This window comes from Macaca nemestrina, chromosome 10 (assembly GCF_043159975.1).
Source record: "Macaca nemestrina isolate mMacNem1 chromosome 10, mMacNem.hap1, whole genome shotgun sequence".
NCBI classification, from domain to species: Eukaryota; Metazoa; Chordata; class Mammalia; order Primates; family Cercopithecidae; genus Macaca; species Macaca nemestrina.
Genome location: NC_092134.1, coordinates 77,917,003 through 77,935,582, shown reverse-complemented (window position 1 = coordinate 77,935,582; position 18,580 = coordinate 77,917,003). Strand labels below are relative to the sequence as shown.

The following is an 18,580-nucleotide window of genomic DNA, read 5'->3' as shown; positions in this document are numbered from 1 at the left end:
GATATGAACAGACACTTCTCAAAAGAAGACATTCATACAGCCAACAGACGCATGAAAAAATGCTCATCATCACTGGCCATCAGAGAAATGCAAATCAAAACCACAATGAGATACCATCTCACACTAGTTATAATGGCAATCATTAAAAAGTCAGGAAACAACAGGTGCTGGAGAGGATGTGGAGAAATAGGAACACTTTTACACTGTTAGTGGGACTGTAAACTAGTTCAACCGTTGTGGAAAACAGTGTGGCAATTCCTCAAAGATCTAGAACTAGAAATACCATATGACCCAGCCATCCCATTACTGGGTATATACCCAAAGGATTATAAATCATGCTGCTATAAAGACACATGCACACGTATGCTTAATGCGGCACTATTCACAATAGCAAAGACTTGGAATCAATCCAAATGTCCATCAGTGACAGACTGGATTAAGAAAATGTGGCAAAAAGGTCAGTCAGAGAGAGCAAGATGGCCTAATAGGAACCGCTCCAGCCTCCAGCTACCAGCACGAGTGACACAGAAGACAGGTGATTTCTGCATTTTCAACTGAGGTACTAGGTTCATCTCACTGGGGAGTGCTGGACGATCGGTGCTGGTCAGCTGGTGCAGCCCGACCAGCAAGAGCTGAAACAGGGTGAGGCATCACTTCACTGGGAAGCGCAAGGGGGAAGGGAATCCCTTTTCCTACCAAGGGAAACTGAGACACACAACACCTGGAAAATTGGGTAACTCCCACCCTAATACTGCGCTTTACCAAGGGTCTTAGCAAACGGCACACCAGGAGATTATATCCCACATCTGGCCGGGAGGGTCCCATGCCTACGGAGCCTCCCTCATTGCTAGCACAGCAGCCTGAGATCTAACTGCAAGTTGGCAGTGAGGCTGGGGGAGGGGCACCTGTCATTGCTAAGGCTAAAGCAGGTAAACAAAGCCACCAGGAAGCTCAACTGGGTGGAGCCCACCACAGCTCAAGGAGGCCTGCCTGCCTGCCTCTGTAGACTCCACCTCTGGGGACAGGGCATAGCTAAACAAAAAGCAGCAGAAATCTCTGCAGATGTAAATGACCCTGTCTGACAGCTTTGAAGAGAGCAGTGGGTCTCCCAGCATGGAGGCTGATATCTGAGAACTGACAGACTGCATGCTCAAGTGGGTCCCTGACCCTTGAGTAACCTAACTGGGAGACATCCCCCACTAGGTGCAGAATGACACCTCACACCTCACACGGCAGGGCACATCTCTGAAACGAAATTTCCAGAGCAAGAATCAGACAGCAACACTCGCTGTTCAGCAATATTCTATCAGCAGCCTCTGCTGCTGATACCCAGGCAAACAGGGTCTGTAGTGGACCACAAGCAAACTCCAACAGACCTGCAGCTGAGGGTCCTGACTGTTAGGAGGAAAACTAACACACAGAAAGGACACCCACACCAAAACCCCATCAGTACGTCACCAGCATCAAAGACCAAAGGCAGATAAAACCACAAAGATGGGGGAAAAGCAGGGCAGAAAAGCTGGAAATTCAAAAAATAAGAGTGCATTTCCCTCTCCAAAGGAACACAGCTCATTGCCAGCAACGGATCAAAGCTGGACAGAGAATAACTTTGACAAGTTGAGAGAAGAAGGCTTCAGTCGATCAAACTTCTCAGAGCTAAAGGAGGAACTATGTACCCAACACAAAGAAACAAAAAATCTTGAAAAAATAATGGAAGAATGGATAACTAGAATAATCAATGCAGAGAAGGCCATAAACGAACTGATAGAGATAAAAAACATGACAAGAGAATTACGTGACAAATGCACAAGCTTTAGTAACTGACTCGATCAACTGGAAGAAAGAGTATCAGCAATTGAAGATCAAATGAATGAAAAGAAGTGAGAAGAGAAGTCTAGAGAAAAAAGAGGAAAAAGAAATGAACAAAGCCTCCAAGAAATATGGAATTATGTGAAAAGACCAAATCTACAGCTGATTGGTGTGCCTGAAAGTGAGGGGGAAAATGGAAACAAGTTGGAAAACACTCTGCAGGATATCATCCAAGAGAACTTCCCCAACCTAGTAAGGCAGGCCAACATTCAAATCCAGGAAATACAGAGAACGCCCGAGCAGTATACACTACACTATATTTGTAGTCTTTTATCCCTCACCCATGCCCACTCTTTCCCCAAGTCCCCAGGGTCCGTTCTATCATTCTTATGCCTTTGTGTCCTCATAGTTTAGCTCCTACATATCAGTGAGAACATATGATATTTGGTTTTCCATTCCTGAGTTACTTCACTTAGAAAAATAGTCTCCAATCTCATCCAGGTCGCTGGGAATGCAGTTAATTCATTCTTTTTTATGGCTGAGTAGCATTCCATCATATATATATATGTACACACATATATATACACATACATACATATATACACACACACTACAGTTTCTTTATTCTATATATATGTACACACATACATACATATATAAACACACACACCCGTTTCTTTTTTCTATATATATATCATTAATCTGTGAATGGATTAGTCTATTTATAAGGACTGAGCCTTCATGATCCAATCACCACTTAAAGGTCCTACCTTTCAATATTGCTACATTGGAATTTAAGTTTCAATGCAAGTTTTGGAGGAGACATTCAGACCATACTATTATTCCCCTGAGCTCCTTAAGCTTGTGTTCTTCTCACATAAAAATACGTTCATTCCACCCCTAAAGCCCCAGAGTCTTAACTTGCTCCCACACCAACTCAGAAGGCCAAAGTCCAAAGTCTCTACTGTGAGCCTGTGAAAGACTCACTCCCATTCCAAAAGGGAGAAAATAGGCAAGAAGAAAGAGATAACAGGCCTGAAGTAAGTTTAAAACCCAAGAAAGTAGATATTAGATACTAAGACTCTAAAATAATCTCCTTTGACTCCATGTCTGGCACTCTCTGCACTTTGGCTTGATGATTTGGTCCCCCAAAGCCTCAAGCAGGCCTGCCCCTTTGACTGTCCTAGGCTTAGTCCTTTCAACTCTCCCAGGATGGCATTGCACATTGGTAGCTCTAAAGTTCTGGAGTTTCAGCAGCAGTTCTACTCCCATGACTCCACTAAGCATGGCCCTAGTGAGGACTCTCTGCAGTGGCCTCACTCCCACAGCCCCACCAGCCCCATGGTGGGGACTCTGTAGCAGCTCCCACCCCACATTTCTGCTCAGTATTGCTTGACAATTAAGGCTCTCTGTGGTGGCTCCACCCCTGTAACACATCTCTGCTGAGAACCCCAGGCTTTTGAAGCCATTCTTTGAAATCTGGGTGGAGGCTGCCAAGCCTCCACAGCTCTCATTTTCTGAAAGCCTGCAGAATTAACACCACATGGACACTACCAAAGTTTATAACTTGTGCCTTCCAGAGCTGCAACATGAGCTTCACCTGGGGCAACTTGAGCCATGACTGAGGCAGCCATGAAGCACTGTGCTAAAATGTAGGGAGCAGAATCCTGAGGCAACCCTGGGCAGTGAACCCATGAAGATCACTCCAGGCCAATCCACTGAAAGCATTCTGCCCTCGACCTCTGGGCCTGTGATGATAGAGGCAGCATTGAAGATCTCTGAAATGTCTTTAGGCTATTTTTTCCATTGTTTTGAGAAATAGTACCTGACTCTTTTTTGCCTTTACTAATCTTTTTAGCAAATAGCCCTGCACTCTTGGTTTCCTCTCCTGAACATGATTTTTCACTCTATATGGCCAGGCTGAAAGTTTTTCAAATATTTCTACTCTGCTTCTCCTTTAATTGTAAATTGTTTTTAATTGTTTCTTTGTTCCTAAATCGCAATGAAAGTGGCCAAAAGCAACCATGCAGCTCCTTCTATTTTTTTTTTTTTTTTATACTTTAAGTTCTAGGGTACATGTGCATAACGTGCAGGTTTGTTACATATGTATACTTGTGCCATGTTGGTGTGCTGCACCCATCAACTCGTCAGCACCCATCAACTCGCCATTTACATCAGGTATAACTCCCAATGCAATCCCTCCCCCCTCCCCCCTCCCATGATAGGCCCCAGTGTGTGATGTTCCCCTTCCCAAGTCCAAGTGATCTCATTGTTCAGTTCCCACCTATGAGTGAGAACATGCGGTGTTTGGTTTTCTGTTCTTGTGATAGTTTGCTAAGAATGATGGTTTCCAGCTGCATCCATGTCCCTACAAAGGACACAAACTCATCCTTTTTTATGGCTGCATAGTATTCCATGGTGTATATGTGCCACATTTTCTTAATCCAGTCTGTCACTGATGGACATTTGGGTTGATTCCAAGTCTTTGCTATTGTGAATAGTGCCGCAATAAACATATGTGTGCATGTGTCTTTATAGCAGCATGATTTATAATCCTTTAGGGCTAATATCCAGAACCTACAAAGAACTCAAACAAATTTACAACAAAAAAACAAACAACCCCATCAAAAAGCGGGCAAAGGATATGAACAGACATTTCTCAAAAGAAGACATTCATACAGCCAACAGACACATGAAAAAATGCTCATCATCACTGGCCATCAGAGAAATGCAAATCAAAACCACAATGAGATACCATCTCACACCAGTTAGAATGGCGATCATTAAAAAGTCAGGAAACAACAGGTGCTGGAGAGGATGTGGAGAAATAGGAACACTTTTACACTGTTGGTGGGATTGTAAACTAGTTCAACCATTATGGAAAACAGTATGGCGATTCCTCAAGGATCTAGAACTAGATGTACCATATGCTCCTTCTATTTTGCTTAGACATTTCTTCTGCTACATACCCTACTTCATCAATCTCAGGTTTGATGAAAAAGCTCTCAAGTATTAACACAGCTCAGCCAAGTTCTTGTCAATTTATAACAAGGATGGCCTTTCCACTGGTTTCTAAAAACTTGCTCTTCAGTTTCATCTGAAATTTTATCAGAAAGGCTTTTACTGTTCATATTTCTTTTTTTATTATTATTATACTTTAAGTTCTAGGGTACATGTGCACAGTGTGCATGTTTGTTACATAGGTATACATGTGCCATGTTGGTTTGCTGCACCCATCAACTCATCATTTACATTAGGTATTTCTCCTAATGCTATCCATCCCCCAGCCCTCCACCCCCTGACAGGCCCCAGTCTGTGATGTCCCCTGTCCTGTGTCCAAGGGTTTTCATTGTTCAGTTCCCACCTAAGAGTGAGAACATGCAGTGTTTGATTTTCTGTTCTTGCAATAGTTTGCTGAGAATGATGGTTTCCAGCTTCATCCACGTCCCTGCAAAGGACATGAACTTATCCTTTTTTATGGCTGCATAGTATTCCATGGTGTATATGTACCACAATTTCTTAATCCATTCTATCATTGATGGACATTTGGGTTGGTTCCAAGTCTTTGCTATTGTGAATAGTGCCGCAATAAACATACGTGTGCATGTGTCTTTATTGTAGAATGATTTATAATCCTTTAGGTATATACACAGTAATGGGATCACTGGGTCAAATGGTATTTCTAGTTCTAGATCCTTGAGGAATCGCCACACTGTCTTCCACAGTGGTTGAACTAACTTACACTCCCACTAACTGTGTAAAAGCATTCTATTTCTCCATATCCTCTCCAGTATCTGTTGCTTCCTGACTTTTTAATGATCGCCATTCTAACTAGCATGAGATAGTGTCTCATTGTGGTTTTGATTTGCATTTCTCTGATGACCAGTGATGATGAACACTTTTTCATGTGCCTGTTGGCTGCATAAATGTCTTCTTTTGAGAAATGTCTTTTCATATCCTTTGCCCACCTTTTGATGGGGTTGTTTGCTTTTTTTCTTGTAAATTTGTTTAAGTTCTTTTTAGATTCTGGATATTAGCCCTTTGTCAGATGGTTAGATAGCAAAAAATTTTCTCCCACTCTGTAGGTTGCCTGTTCACTCTGATGGTAGTTTCTTTCATATTTCTATCAGCATTGTGGTCATAACCACTTAACCAATCTCTAAGAAGTTCCATGTTTTCCCTAGTCTTGTTGTATTCTAGGCCCCCACCAGAATATAGGCTTTTTCTAGCCTACTCCTCCAAATTGTTTCAGCTTCTGCCCAGTATTGACTCTTAAAGCTGCTTCTGCATTTTCGAGGGTTTGTAATTAGCAACATGTGTGTTCCTGGAAAAAGTTGAATGTGGTTAAGATCTTGCCTGCAAAGACTGTGTGCTGGCAGACCTGTTGAGATATCCCATGGGGAAATGAGTGAAAGTATATTTGTTTCAAAAGTGAAGACTGATTGCTTCTGAGAGGCTGTTTGAACTATGCATTGAATTGAACATATTAGCAAAATATGCAAACAGCAAACTATTTTCTAGCTGTTGGTTTGATGGAGTCAGTAATTTGGTAATTTAGACATGGGAGATTCATGGAGGATACCACAGCATTTAGGTTATGGTGATTTACTGTGAAGTGTCATTCATTTATATCATGTTTGAGCACTGGCCAAATTGGTTTATTAAAGGAGAGATAATAGAAACAATGACAAGGCCAGCCACACCCATCCCAAGGGAGTGTTCGTACACTGCTCTACATTTCCCCACAAACTTCATGGCTGTAGCAGATTCTCTCATGGAACCTTTTTCTCAATGGTCTCTCTGAAATCTCTCTTCTCAGCCATATGTTTACAATTTGTTCTCAAAATTGCCAACAATTGAGGTTCATTAGCCCCTTTTGAACTTGGGTCCACAGGGCTTCTTTAGCTTCTTCAGGAAATTGATCCCATGTGCCTGCTCTAAAAAGAGCAGATAAAACCTGTGTTACTGTAGCTAACAAAGAAACTGCAAAGATGCCCATCCCCTGCCATCTAAGAACTTCATAATCTTTCTTAGAACATAAATTTTAAGAAATGTGCTGCCTCTCAAAGTATTTTCTTCTAATTCAATAACTGCTATGGACTCTGTTTTACTTTTTTATTACACATGTGAAGGTCTGTGTCTCTCAGGAACTAAGATTTGATTCTGGATTGGATTCCTAAAATGGAAAATAATATCCTCTTTTTCTTGGTTAAGTTACACAAACTTAGATACTTTTCTTAAGAGAAAGGTAAAATGTGGATGGAAGCCAATGGAAAACATGTTAAAGTTTATACCACTCAAAGATCCACGTGGCACATCTCATCTTTGATTTACCTCTTAGGAACAACAAGGTAAACAGTATACTATAGTCATTCAGATTGTCAAAGGTATGAGCATCATATGTTTTTAAAGTCACTGATTTTATCATTCTATAAATGTGGATAATGAAATGATCAACTGTGAAAATCTGGAAGAAAATGCAGTACTTGCCAAAGACCACAGGTTAGTATAAACAAGGAAAAGAGGGCTGTGGGAGATCCAGGTCAATGTTTAACATCATCTAGGACCTCCAAAAACTGTATGGAAAGATGGGAAGGTTGACAAGAATGATTGTAATATAATTTTTCTAATCCATATGCATGTAAATTAGAAGGACCCCTTTATATTATATTTGCCTCTTAATCAGAAAAATCTAAAGATGCACTCACGATACTACCACCAAATTTTCCTTCCCTGAGAATTACCACTTTATCGACAAAGAACTTGTACTGTCAAAAACTTTTTCTGGTTTCTGTAAGACAAGAATAGAAAACAGGGGAGTCTGGGTCATGATAAACTGTCATCCTTAGTTGCCTTTGAGAACTCTTTAAGACTGAGCAAAATCCATTCTGTGATGCTGCTTACAGAGCTCTCAAAATTTCTCAGAGACATATCTCAAATCAGTGCCTGGAAGACTCTGAATGTGGCAGAGAAACATATAATAAAATATTAAATAACATGATTTATTGATGCTTGAGCCTTGTTCATGTAGCAGAAAAGGCTCACAATATGAAATGAGATGATCTTCAGCATTGCCTGTGTAGGGAAATTCCTACTTGTTTCTGAAACAAGGATGTCAGAGTTTTGGACAGTAATGGAGATAAGGATCTATAGCAGATATCCATTGAAGCATCAAATAGTGCAGAGAAAGGAAAGAAAGAAACAGGAAAGCACAGAAAACAGAATGAGGTAGACAGATGTGTGCCAAAAGCACAGAAGTAGGAGAGCTTATAATACAGTCAAGAGAAAGTACTTTACATGTGAAGATTTTATAAACATTTGAAAGGAAACAACAGGTTCAAAAACTTCTATTTTTCTGAAAAAAAAATCATGAGTAGTTATTCTATAATAAATTTCCTTAAGTGCCCAGGAACAGGTCAACTTGAGAAATGAAAAAGTTCATTTACACAAAAGATATGGGGCTTACATGAAGCCAAGTGCAGCCCAATGGGACACTGGTTTGGGCCATCTGGATGGTGAGCAATGTATGACCTGATTCTGTTCATTAAAATAAATTTTATCTCTCCTACTCTAAGAAACTCTTCAATTTTCATCATTCTCACCTTTTGCCTTTAGGTTTTCCGAAGGTCAACAATGAAAAACAGAACGATGTTTGGTGAGTTTATTCTGCTGGGCCTTACAAATCAACCTGAACTCCAAGTGATGATATTCATCTTTCTGTCCCTCACCTACATGCTAAGTGTCCTAGGAAATCTGACTATTATCACCCTCACCTTACTAGACCCCCACCTCCAGACCCCCATGTATTTCTTCCTCAGGAATTTCTCCTTCTTAGAAATTTCCTTCACGTCCATTTTTATTCCCAGATTTCTGACCAGCATGACAACAGGAAATAAAGTTATCAGCTTTGCTGGTTGCTTGACTCAGTATTTTTTTGCCATATTTCTTGGAGCTACTGAGTTTTACCTCCTGGCCTCCATGTCCTATGATCGTTATGTGGCCATCTGCAAACCCTTGCATTACATTACTATTATGAGCAGCAGAGTCTGCATACAGCTAGTGTTCTACTCCTGGCTGGGGGGATTCCTAGCAATCTTACCACCAATCATCCTCATGAGCCAGGTAGATTTCTGTGTCTCCAACATTCTGAATCACTATTATTGTGACTATGGGCCTCTCATGGAGCTTGCCTGCTCAGACACAAGACTCTTAGAACTGATGGTCATTCTCCTGGCTGTTGTGACTCTTGTGGTTACTCTGGTACTGGTGACACTTTCTTACACATACATTATCAGGACTATTCTGAGGATCCCTTCTGTCCAGCAAAGGACAAAGGCCTTTTCCACTTGTTCCTCCCACATGATTGTCATTTCCCTCTCTTATGGAAGCTGCATGTTTATGTACATTAATCCTTCTGCAAAAGAAGGAGGTGCTTTCAACAAAGGAATAGCTGTACTCATTACTTCAGTTACTCCCCTGTTGAATCCCTTCATATATACTTTAAGAAATCAGCAAGTGAAGCAAGCTTTCAAGGACTCGGTCAAAAAGATTGTGAAACTTTAAAAACGGAGATTACACTTCAATAAAAAATATATTTTCACTTAACAAATATGCATTGAATGTCTGTATTTCCAGTGCTAAATTGGCCCTTGAAGATAAAAATAGGAAAAGTATATGTCTTAATTATAGTCTAGAATTAAGGAAAGATATATAAATGGTAAATTTATGTAATAAATTTACAAAAAACAAAATGACATTTTAATTGTTATTAGAGAAGAGTGAATAGGGATCCAAAAAGGAACAGCTAGAAAGAATTAGTTCTGTTTTCCATAAATTATTTGAAATTTAAGAAGCAAAACATACTGCTTATTTAGAAGATTAGGAGGATAAGAATTTAGAGTGAAAAAGGAAACCAGATCATAAAAGTATGTAATTACAAATACTGAGTTAGTTGGCTTTCATGAGTCAAGAAAAATTTTCAGAATTGTTTTGAGGAGAATGTAGTATCAGCATTGTTCTTCAGCATGGAGCCCTGGAGACTATGTTTCCATCTAGGAGTGAATAATTTTGATTCTCTACCCATTTTTCATTTATATTTCAAATGTAACCATTGCAACTTCCATCCTTTCATAAGAGGAAAATAAAAGAAAAAATATACATTTAGTCTACTTTTCTCCAAATGAGGAGAAAAATTCTTAAGATTTTTTGTCAACTTACATGTCCATTTTCTAGTTTATGGTTAAAACAGGTTTCTAGAGGCAAGTTTAGAAGACTTTCATTCTCCTAGACAAAATCTATTGTTTCTTTTCTTAGGTGACATATTTTAAGTTAATGGTGTGAGATCTGTTTTCTCTCTCTTTGATAGTTTCTGGTGATCTTTTCCTACCTATTGTGATTTTATTTTCATCTTTTTGTTTCACTTTATTAGATATTAGAAAAGAAAATTCTGTTATCTGACTCTACTTCTTTAACTTTCCTCCAAATTTTTGCTTTTGTTTTTAACATAAACCATGAATGACCTTTTTATAAAGTGAAAAAGAATATGAAGTGTCAATGCAATTTTATATCTAGAATGTTCCAAATTATGAGTCTTGAAAAAACAACTAGAAATAGACTATCCTACCAAAAACTTTACATATGGATTCGAGGCCATGACAACTTGAATTTGAATAGGTAGTGGTAGTGTCCAACTTCAATGGAAGAAGGGACTTTTTTTTTTAATCTGAGGACCTGTACACAGTTTAATAATATCTTAACTAATTGCAGGAGTTTTGTTACTATTTGGGGTAGAAGTGGAACATAATCTGGTATTGTCACATGCTTTATATGTGGTAATGTGTTGAGTAGAATGAGGTACTTCTCAAGCATTTAAGGAACAAGCTAGATTGAACTGATTATGACAGCAAATTCTCAGAGCCACAGAAAATATTGGAGAATGTATAATATTTTTGAAAAAATATTCTATGTAAAGCTGTTGCTATCTTTAGTATCTTGTTTTCTTTGGTTGCTAGCTAGAGATTAGTGATAATATTCAATATAGTCCAAATTTAATGCACTACAAGAACAACAAGTGTTCTTGAATAGCCACATCTGAATCATTAAGTTCCCCTACATCCATCTACCGAAACCAATGGTACAGTGGGAGCAATGTCATAGAGTGGCTTAAAACATAGGCTTTATTTCAAATTCCAGCTTTTCAACTTTCTGCCAAAGTTACCTGGGGATAGTTACTTTATCTCTCTAAGGCTCACCTCTGTCAACTCTAAAATATTTACAATAATAGTGTCTATCTTATAGTTTTGAGCATTCAGTGAGAAAATAGATGTAAAATATTTTAAAACAGCCAGTATTTATTGTGTTTAATAAATGATATCTAATATAGCTATATGATAATTATAAACAATATCTTTTTCAAGGAACTGGAGCTTAACTAGAAAGAAGGTATTAAATTGGTTGGTTTAATATAGCTGGGACTGTAAAAATGTTGGCCATTGCACTTGAAATCCATCCACACAAGGCCAGCATATTCCTACTCTTCACACATTCAGTTGCATGCTAGGTAGCTGGGTCAGCAAAGAGCTAACCTACACTTCAGATAATGCCATCAAAATACTTGGCAGCAGGTTATAAGAACTGAGCTAGCATCAACTTCATTGCCCTAGATATCTATGGGGGAAAGGGGATGTATTAACGTGCTGAGACAAGGAAGCAAGGCACTTTGTGTAAGTCAGTGTTTAAGATCACTAGGCAAGACATCACTCAGCATTCTTTATATAAGCATTTGGAAATGAATATGGAAAAGAATGTATCACCTTCTAAATGAGCTCTTCAAAAAAAAAAAAAAGCAAGTCATATTCTTCTAAAACTGTTCATCTAGTCTGGCTTTATGTTAATTCACACTTGGAATGTAATCCAAGTCACAGATAAACAAAAGGAATGACTTCACAGAGTCTGGTGCTGAGCGGATACCAGAATATTCAGTATCTAAAGATATGAAATGGTGAGTTTTATTCCTCATGTCACCAATGTGGACAAGAATTAAAAGAAACAGCTTTAGCTGACTAACATTCTCAGAATAATATTATATCAGTGCTAGGGTGAGCAGATTATGAAAATGAGTAAGAGCCAATCTGCTACATTTGAGTGCTCACTCTTCCATTGCCTGTCTTTAAAGTCGCCAGAGCTTGTGGATGTATGGATTACAACTCTAAAGAGGTAGTCTTCCAGCATCATTTCTTGCAAAGAGTTTTAAATAAAATTCAAAACAATAAAATCTAATTTTTTTATTTTTTTATTTCAGCTGGGATCAGTGGCTCACACCTCTAATCCCAGCTCTTTAGGAGGCTGAGGTAGGTGGATCACTTGAGGTCAGGAGTTCAAGAACAGCCTGGCCAACACAGGGAAACCCCACCTCTACTATTACATTGATGCAAAAGTAATTGTGGTTTTTGCTACTAAAGATAATGGCAAAAAGCGCAACTACCTTTGCACCAACCAAATAAAAATGCAAAAATTAGCCAGGCATGGTGATGTGTGCCTGTAATTCCAGCTACTGGGGAGGCTGAAGCACAAGAATCACTTGGAGTACAAGTGGCCTTTTGTTACATCAATGAATTAAATAGTGGTGAATTCTGAGATTTTAGTGCACCTGTCACCCAAGTAGTATACACTGGACCTAAGGTGTAGTTTTTATCTCTAGCCCCCTCCCATCATTCCCCTTCTGACTCTCTAAAGTTCATTATACCACACTGTATGCCTTTGCATACTCATAGCTTAGCTCCCACTTAAAAGTGAGCACATAAAGTTTTTGGTTTTCCACTCCCATATTACTTCACTTAGAATAATGACTTCCAACTCCACCCAAATTGCTGCAAAAGACATTCTTTCGTTCCCTTCCAGGCCAGGTGCAGTGGCTTATGCCTGTAATCCCAGAACTCTGGGAGGCCGAGGAGGGCAGATCACTTGGGGTCAGGAATTCGAGACCAGCCTGGCCAACATGGTGAAACCCTGTCCCTACTAAAAATATAAAAATTAGCCTGGTGTGGTGGCACAAGCCTGTAGTTCCAGCTACCTGGGAGGCTAAAGTATGAGAACCAGGGAGGCAGAGGTTGTAGTGAGCTGAGATCATGCCTCTGCACTCCAGGCTGGACAACAGAGCAAGACTCTGTCTCAAAAAAAGATAAAATCAAATAATAAAAAATGTTGTTTCTGAGTTGTTGAATCTGGGGGCACGTCCAAGATGGCTGAATAGGAACAGCTCCAGCCTCCAGCTACCAGCATGAGTGACACAGAGATGGGTGATTTCTGCATTTTCAACTGAGGTACCGGGTTCACCTCACTGGGGAGTGCCGGACAATCGGTGCTGGTCAGCTGCTGCAGCCCGACCAGCGAGAGCTGAAGCAGGGCGAGGCATTGCCTCACCTGGGAAGCACAAGGGAGAAGGGAATCCCTTTTCCTAGCTAGAGAAACTGAGACACACAACACCTGGAAAATCGGGTAACTCCCACCCTAATACTGCACTTTACCAAGGGTCTTAGCAAATGGCACACCAGAAGATTATATCCCACACCTGACCTGGAGGGTCCCATGCCCACGGAGCCTCCTTCATTGCTAGCACAGCAGTCAGAGATCTAACTGCAAGGTGGCAGCGAGGCTGGAGGAGGGGCACCCGCCATTGATGAGGCTTAAGTAGGTAAACAAAGCCCCTGGGAAGCTCGAACTGGGTGGAGCCCATTGCAGCTCAAGGAGGCCTGCCTGCCTCTGTAGACTCCTCCTCTGGGGAAAGGGCATAGTTAAACAAAAAGCAGCAGAAACCTCAGCAGAGGTAAATGCCCCTGTCTGATAGCTTTGAACAGAGCAGTGAATCTCCCAGCATGGATGTTGAGACCTGAGAATGGACAGACTGCCTGCTCAAGTGGGTGCCTGACCCCTGAGTGGCCTAACTGGGAGACATCCCCCACTAGGTGCAGACTGACACCTCACACCTCACACGGTGGGGTACACCCCTGAGATGAAGCTTCCAGAGCAAGAATCAGACAGCAACACTCGCTGTTCAGCAATATTCTATCTTCTGCAGCCTCCATTGCTGATACCCAGGCAAACAGGGTCTGGAGTGGACCTCAAGCAAATTCCAACAGACCTACAGCTGAGGGTCCTGACTGTTAGAAGGAAAACTAACAGACAGAAAGGACACCCACACCAAAACCCCATCAGTACATCACCATCATCAAAGACCAAAGGCAGATAAAACCACAAAGATGTGGGGAAATCAATGCAGAAAAGCTGGAAATTTGAAAAATCAGAGTGCATCTCCCCCTCCAAAGGAACGCAGCTCATTGCCAGCAATGGAACAAAGCTGGATGGAGAATGACTTTGACGAGTTGAGAGAAGAAGGCTTCAGTTGATCAAACTTCTTAGAGTTAAAGGAGGAACTACGTAACCAGCGCAAAGAAACTGAAAACCTTGAAAAAAGAATGGATGAATGGATAACTAGAATAATTAAGGCAGAGAAGACCTTAAAAGAACTGATAGAGATGAAAACCATAACACAAGAATGATGTGACAAATGAACAAGCTTCAGTAACAAACTCAATCAACTGGAAGAAAGAGTATCAGCAATTGAAGATCAAATGAATGAAAAGAAGTGAGAACAGAAGCGTGGAGAAAAAAGAGTAAAAAGAAATGAACAAAGCCTCCAAGAAGTATGGGATTATGTGAAAAGACCAAATCTACGTCTGATTGGTGTGCCTGAAAGTGATGGGGAAAATGGAACCAAGTTGGAAAACACTCTTCAGGATATCATCCAGGAGAACTTCCCCAACCTAGTAAGGCAGGCCAACATTCAAATTCAGGAAATACAGAGAATGCCACAACGATACTCCTCGAGAAGAGCAACTCCAAGACACATAATTGTCAGATTCATGAAAGTTGAAATGAAGGAAAAAATGTTAAGGGCAGCCAGAGAGTAAGGTCGGGTTACACACAAACGGAAGCCCATAAGACTCACAGCAGACCTCTCAGCAGAAACTCTCCAAGCCAGAAGAGAGTGGGGGCCAATATTCAACATTTTTAAAGAAAAGAATTTTAAACCCAGAATTTCTATCCAGCCAAACTAAGTTTCATAAGTGAAGGAGAAATAAAATCCTTTACAGACAAGCAAATGCTTATAGATTTTGTCACCACCAGGCCTGCCCTAAAAGAGATCCTGAAGGAAGCACTAAACATGGAAAGGAAAAACCGGTACCAGTCATTGCAAAAACATGTCAAAATGTAAAGTCCATCGATGCTAGGAAGAAACTGCATCAACTAGCAAGCAAAATAACCAGCTAATATCATAATGACAGGATCAAGTTCACACATAACAATATTAACCTTAAACGTAAATGGACTAAATGGTCCAATTAAAAGACACAGACTGGCAAACTGGATAAAGAGTAAAGACCCATCAGTCTGCTGTATTCAGGAGACCCATCTCACATCCAAAGACACACATAGGCTCAAAATAAAGGGATGGAGGAAGATCTACCAAGCAAATAGAAAACAAAAAAAGCAGGGGTTGCAATCCTAGTCTCTGATAAAACAGACTTTAAACCATCAAAGATCAAAAGAGACAAAGAAGGCCATTATATAATGGTAAAGGGATCAATTCATCAGGAAGAGCTAACTATCCTAAATATATATGTACCCAATACAGGAGCACCCAGATTCATAAAGCAAGTCCTTAGAGACTTACAAAGAGACTTAGACTCCCATACAATAATAATGGGAGATTTCAACACCCCACTGTCAACATTAGACAGATCAATGAGACAGAAAGTTAACAAGGATATCCAGGAATTCAACTCAACTCTGCACCAAGCAGACCTCATATACATCTACAGAACTCTCAACCCCAGATCAACAGAATATACATTCTTCTCAGCACCACATCGCACTTATTCCAAAATTGACCACATAGTTGGAAGTAAAGCACTCCTCAGCAAATGTACAAGAACAGAAATTATAACAAACTGTCTCTCAAACCACAGTGCAATTAAACTACAACTCAGGACTAAGAAACTCAATCAAAATGGCTCAACTACATGGAAACTGAACAACCTGCTCCTGAATGACTAGTGGGTACATAACAAAATGAAGGCAGAAATAAAGATGTTCTTTGAAACCAATGAGAACAAAGATACAACATACCAGAATCTCTGGGGCACATTTAAAGCAGTGTGTAGAGGGAAATTCAGAGCACTAAATGCCCACAAGAGAAAGCAGGAAAGATCTAAAACTGATGCCCTAACATCACAATTAAAAGAACTAGAGAAGCAAGAGCAAACACATTCAAAAGCTAGCAGAAGGCAAGAAATAACTAAGATCAGCAGAACTGAAGGAGATCGAGACACAAAAAACCCTTCAAAAACTCCATGAATCCAGGAACTGGTTTTTTGAAAAGATCAACAAAATTGATAGACTGCTAGCAAGACTAATAAAGAAGAAAAGACAGAAGAATCAAACAGATGCAATAAAAAATGATAAAGGGGATATCACCACCGACCCCACAGAAATACAAACTACCATCAGAGAATACTATAAACACCTCTACGCAAATAAACTAGAAAACCTAGAAGAAATGGATAATTTCCTGGACACTTACACTCTCCCAAGACTAAACCAGGAAGAAGTTGAATCCCTGAATAGACCAATAAGAGGCTCTGAAATTAAGGCAATAATTAATAGCCTACCAACCAAAACAAGTCCAGGACCAGATAGATTCACAGCCGAATTCTACCAGAGGTAAAAGGAGGAGTTGGTACCATTCCTTCTGAAACTATTCCAATCAATAGAAAAAGAGGGAATCCTCCCTAACTCATTTTACGAGGCCAACATCATCCTAATACCAAAGCCTAGCAGAGGCACAACAAAAAAAGAGAATTTTAGACCAATATCTGTGATGAACATCAATGCAAAAATCCTCAATAAAATACTGGCAAACTGAATCCAGCAGCATATCAAAAAACTAATCCACCATGATCAACTGGGCTTCATCCCTGGGATGCAAGGCTGGTTCAACATACACAAATCAATCAACGTAATCCAGCATATAAACAGAATCGAAGACAAAAACCACATAATTATCTCAATAGATGCAGAAAAGGCCTTTGACAAAATTCAACAGCCCTTCGTGCTAAAAACTCTCAATAAATTCGGAATTGATGGAACGTATCTCAAAATAATAAGAGCAATTTATGACAAACCCACAGCCAATATCATCCTGAATGGGCAAAAACTGGAAGCATTCCCTTTGAAAACTGGCATAAGATAGGGATGCCCTCTCTCACCACTCCTATTCAACATAGTATTGGAAGTTATGGCTAGGGCAATCAGGCAAGAGAAGGAAATAAGGGGTATTCAGTTAGGAAAAGAAGAAGTCAAATTGTCCCTGTTTGCAGATAACATGATTGTACATTTAGAAAACCCTATTATCTCAGCTCAAAATCTCCTTAAGCTGATAAGCAACTTCAGCAAAGTCTCAGAATACAAAATCAGTGTGCAAAAATCACAGGCAATCTAATACACCAGTAACAAACAGAGAGCCAAATCATGAATAAGAGCTTCAAAGAGAATAAAATACCTAGGAATCCAACTTACAAGGGATGTAAAAGACCTTTACAAGGAGAACTACAAACCACTGCTCAGTGAAAAAAAAGAGGACACAAACAAATGGAAGAACATACCATGCTCATGGATAGGAAGAATCAATATTGTGAAAATGGCCATACTGCCCAAGGTAATCTATAGATTCAATGCCATCCCCATTAAACTACCAATGACTTTCTTCACAGAATCAGAAAAAAACTGCTTTAAAGTTCATATGGAACCAAAAAAGACCCTGCATTGTCAAGACAATCCTAAGTCAAAAGAACAAAGCTGGAGGCATCACGCTACCTGACTTCAAACTATACAAGGCTACAGTAACCAAAACAGCATGGTACTGGTACCAAAACAGAGATATATACCAATGGAACAGAACAGAGCCCTCAGAAATAATAACACACATCTACAGCCATCTGATCTTTGACAAACCTGACAAAAACAAGAAATGGAGAAAGGATTCCCTATTTAATAAATGGTGCTGGGAAAATTGGCTAGCCATAAGTAGAAAGCTGAAACTAGATCCTTTCCTTACTCCTTATATGAAAATTAATTCAAGATGGATTAGAGACTTAAACGTTAGACCTAAAACCATAGGTAATACCATTCAGGACATAGGCATGGAAAGGGACTTCATGTCTAAAACACCAAAAGCAATGGCAACAAAAGCCAAAATTGACAAATGGGATCTCATTAAACTAAAGAGCTGCTGCACAACAAAAGAAATTGCCATTAGAGTGAACAGCCAACCTACAGAATGGGAGAAAAATTTTGAAATCTACTCATCTGACAAAGGGCTAATATTCAGAACCTATAAAGAACTCAAACAAATTTACAACAAAAAAACAAACAACCCCATCAAAAAGTGGGCAAAGGATATGAACAGACACTTCTCAAAAGAAGACATTCATACAGCCAACAGACACATGAAAAAATGCTCATCACTCGCCATCAGAGAAATGCAAATCAAAACCACATTGAGATACCATCTCAGACCAGTTAGAATGGTGATCATTAAAAAATCAGGAAACAACAGGTGCTGGAGAGGATGTGGAAAAATAGGAACACTTTTACACTGTTGGTGGGATGGTAAACTAGTTCAACCATTGTGGAAAACAGTGTGGCGATTCCT

General features: G+C 39.8%; 1 protein-coding gene across 2 annotated transcripts in view; it reads left to right on the top strand.

Annotated features, from left to right (window-relative positions):
* LOC105474189 (olfactory receptor 6C4) overlaps window positions 1-18,580 on the top strand; it is a 74,585-nt gene that overhangs the window by 33,829 nt on the left and 22,176 nt on the right. The window contains exon 3 of one of the 2 annotated variants that reach the window (XR_011608557.1): window positions 8,425-8,464. Coding sequence is in view for 1 of the 2 variants with exons in the window: in XM_011728678.2 (XP_011726980.1) it covers window positions 8,443-9,372 (930 nt within the window). In the remaining variant the exon portion in view is untranslated. Of the gene's footprint in view, window positions 1-8,424; window positions 9,373-18,580 lie in introns of those variants that run through there. The other variant, XM_011728678.2, reaches the window with a different exon arrangement.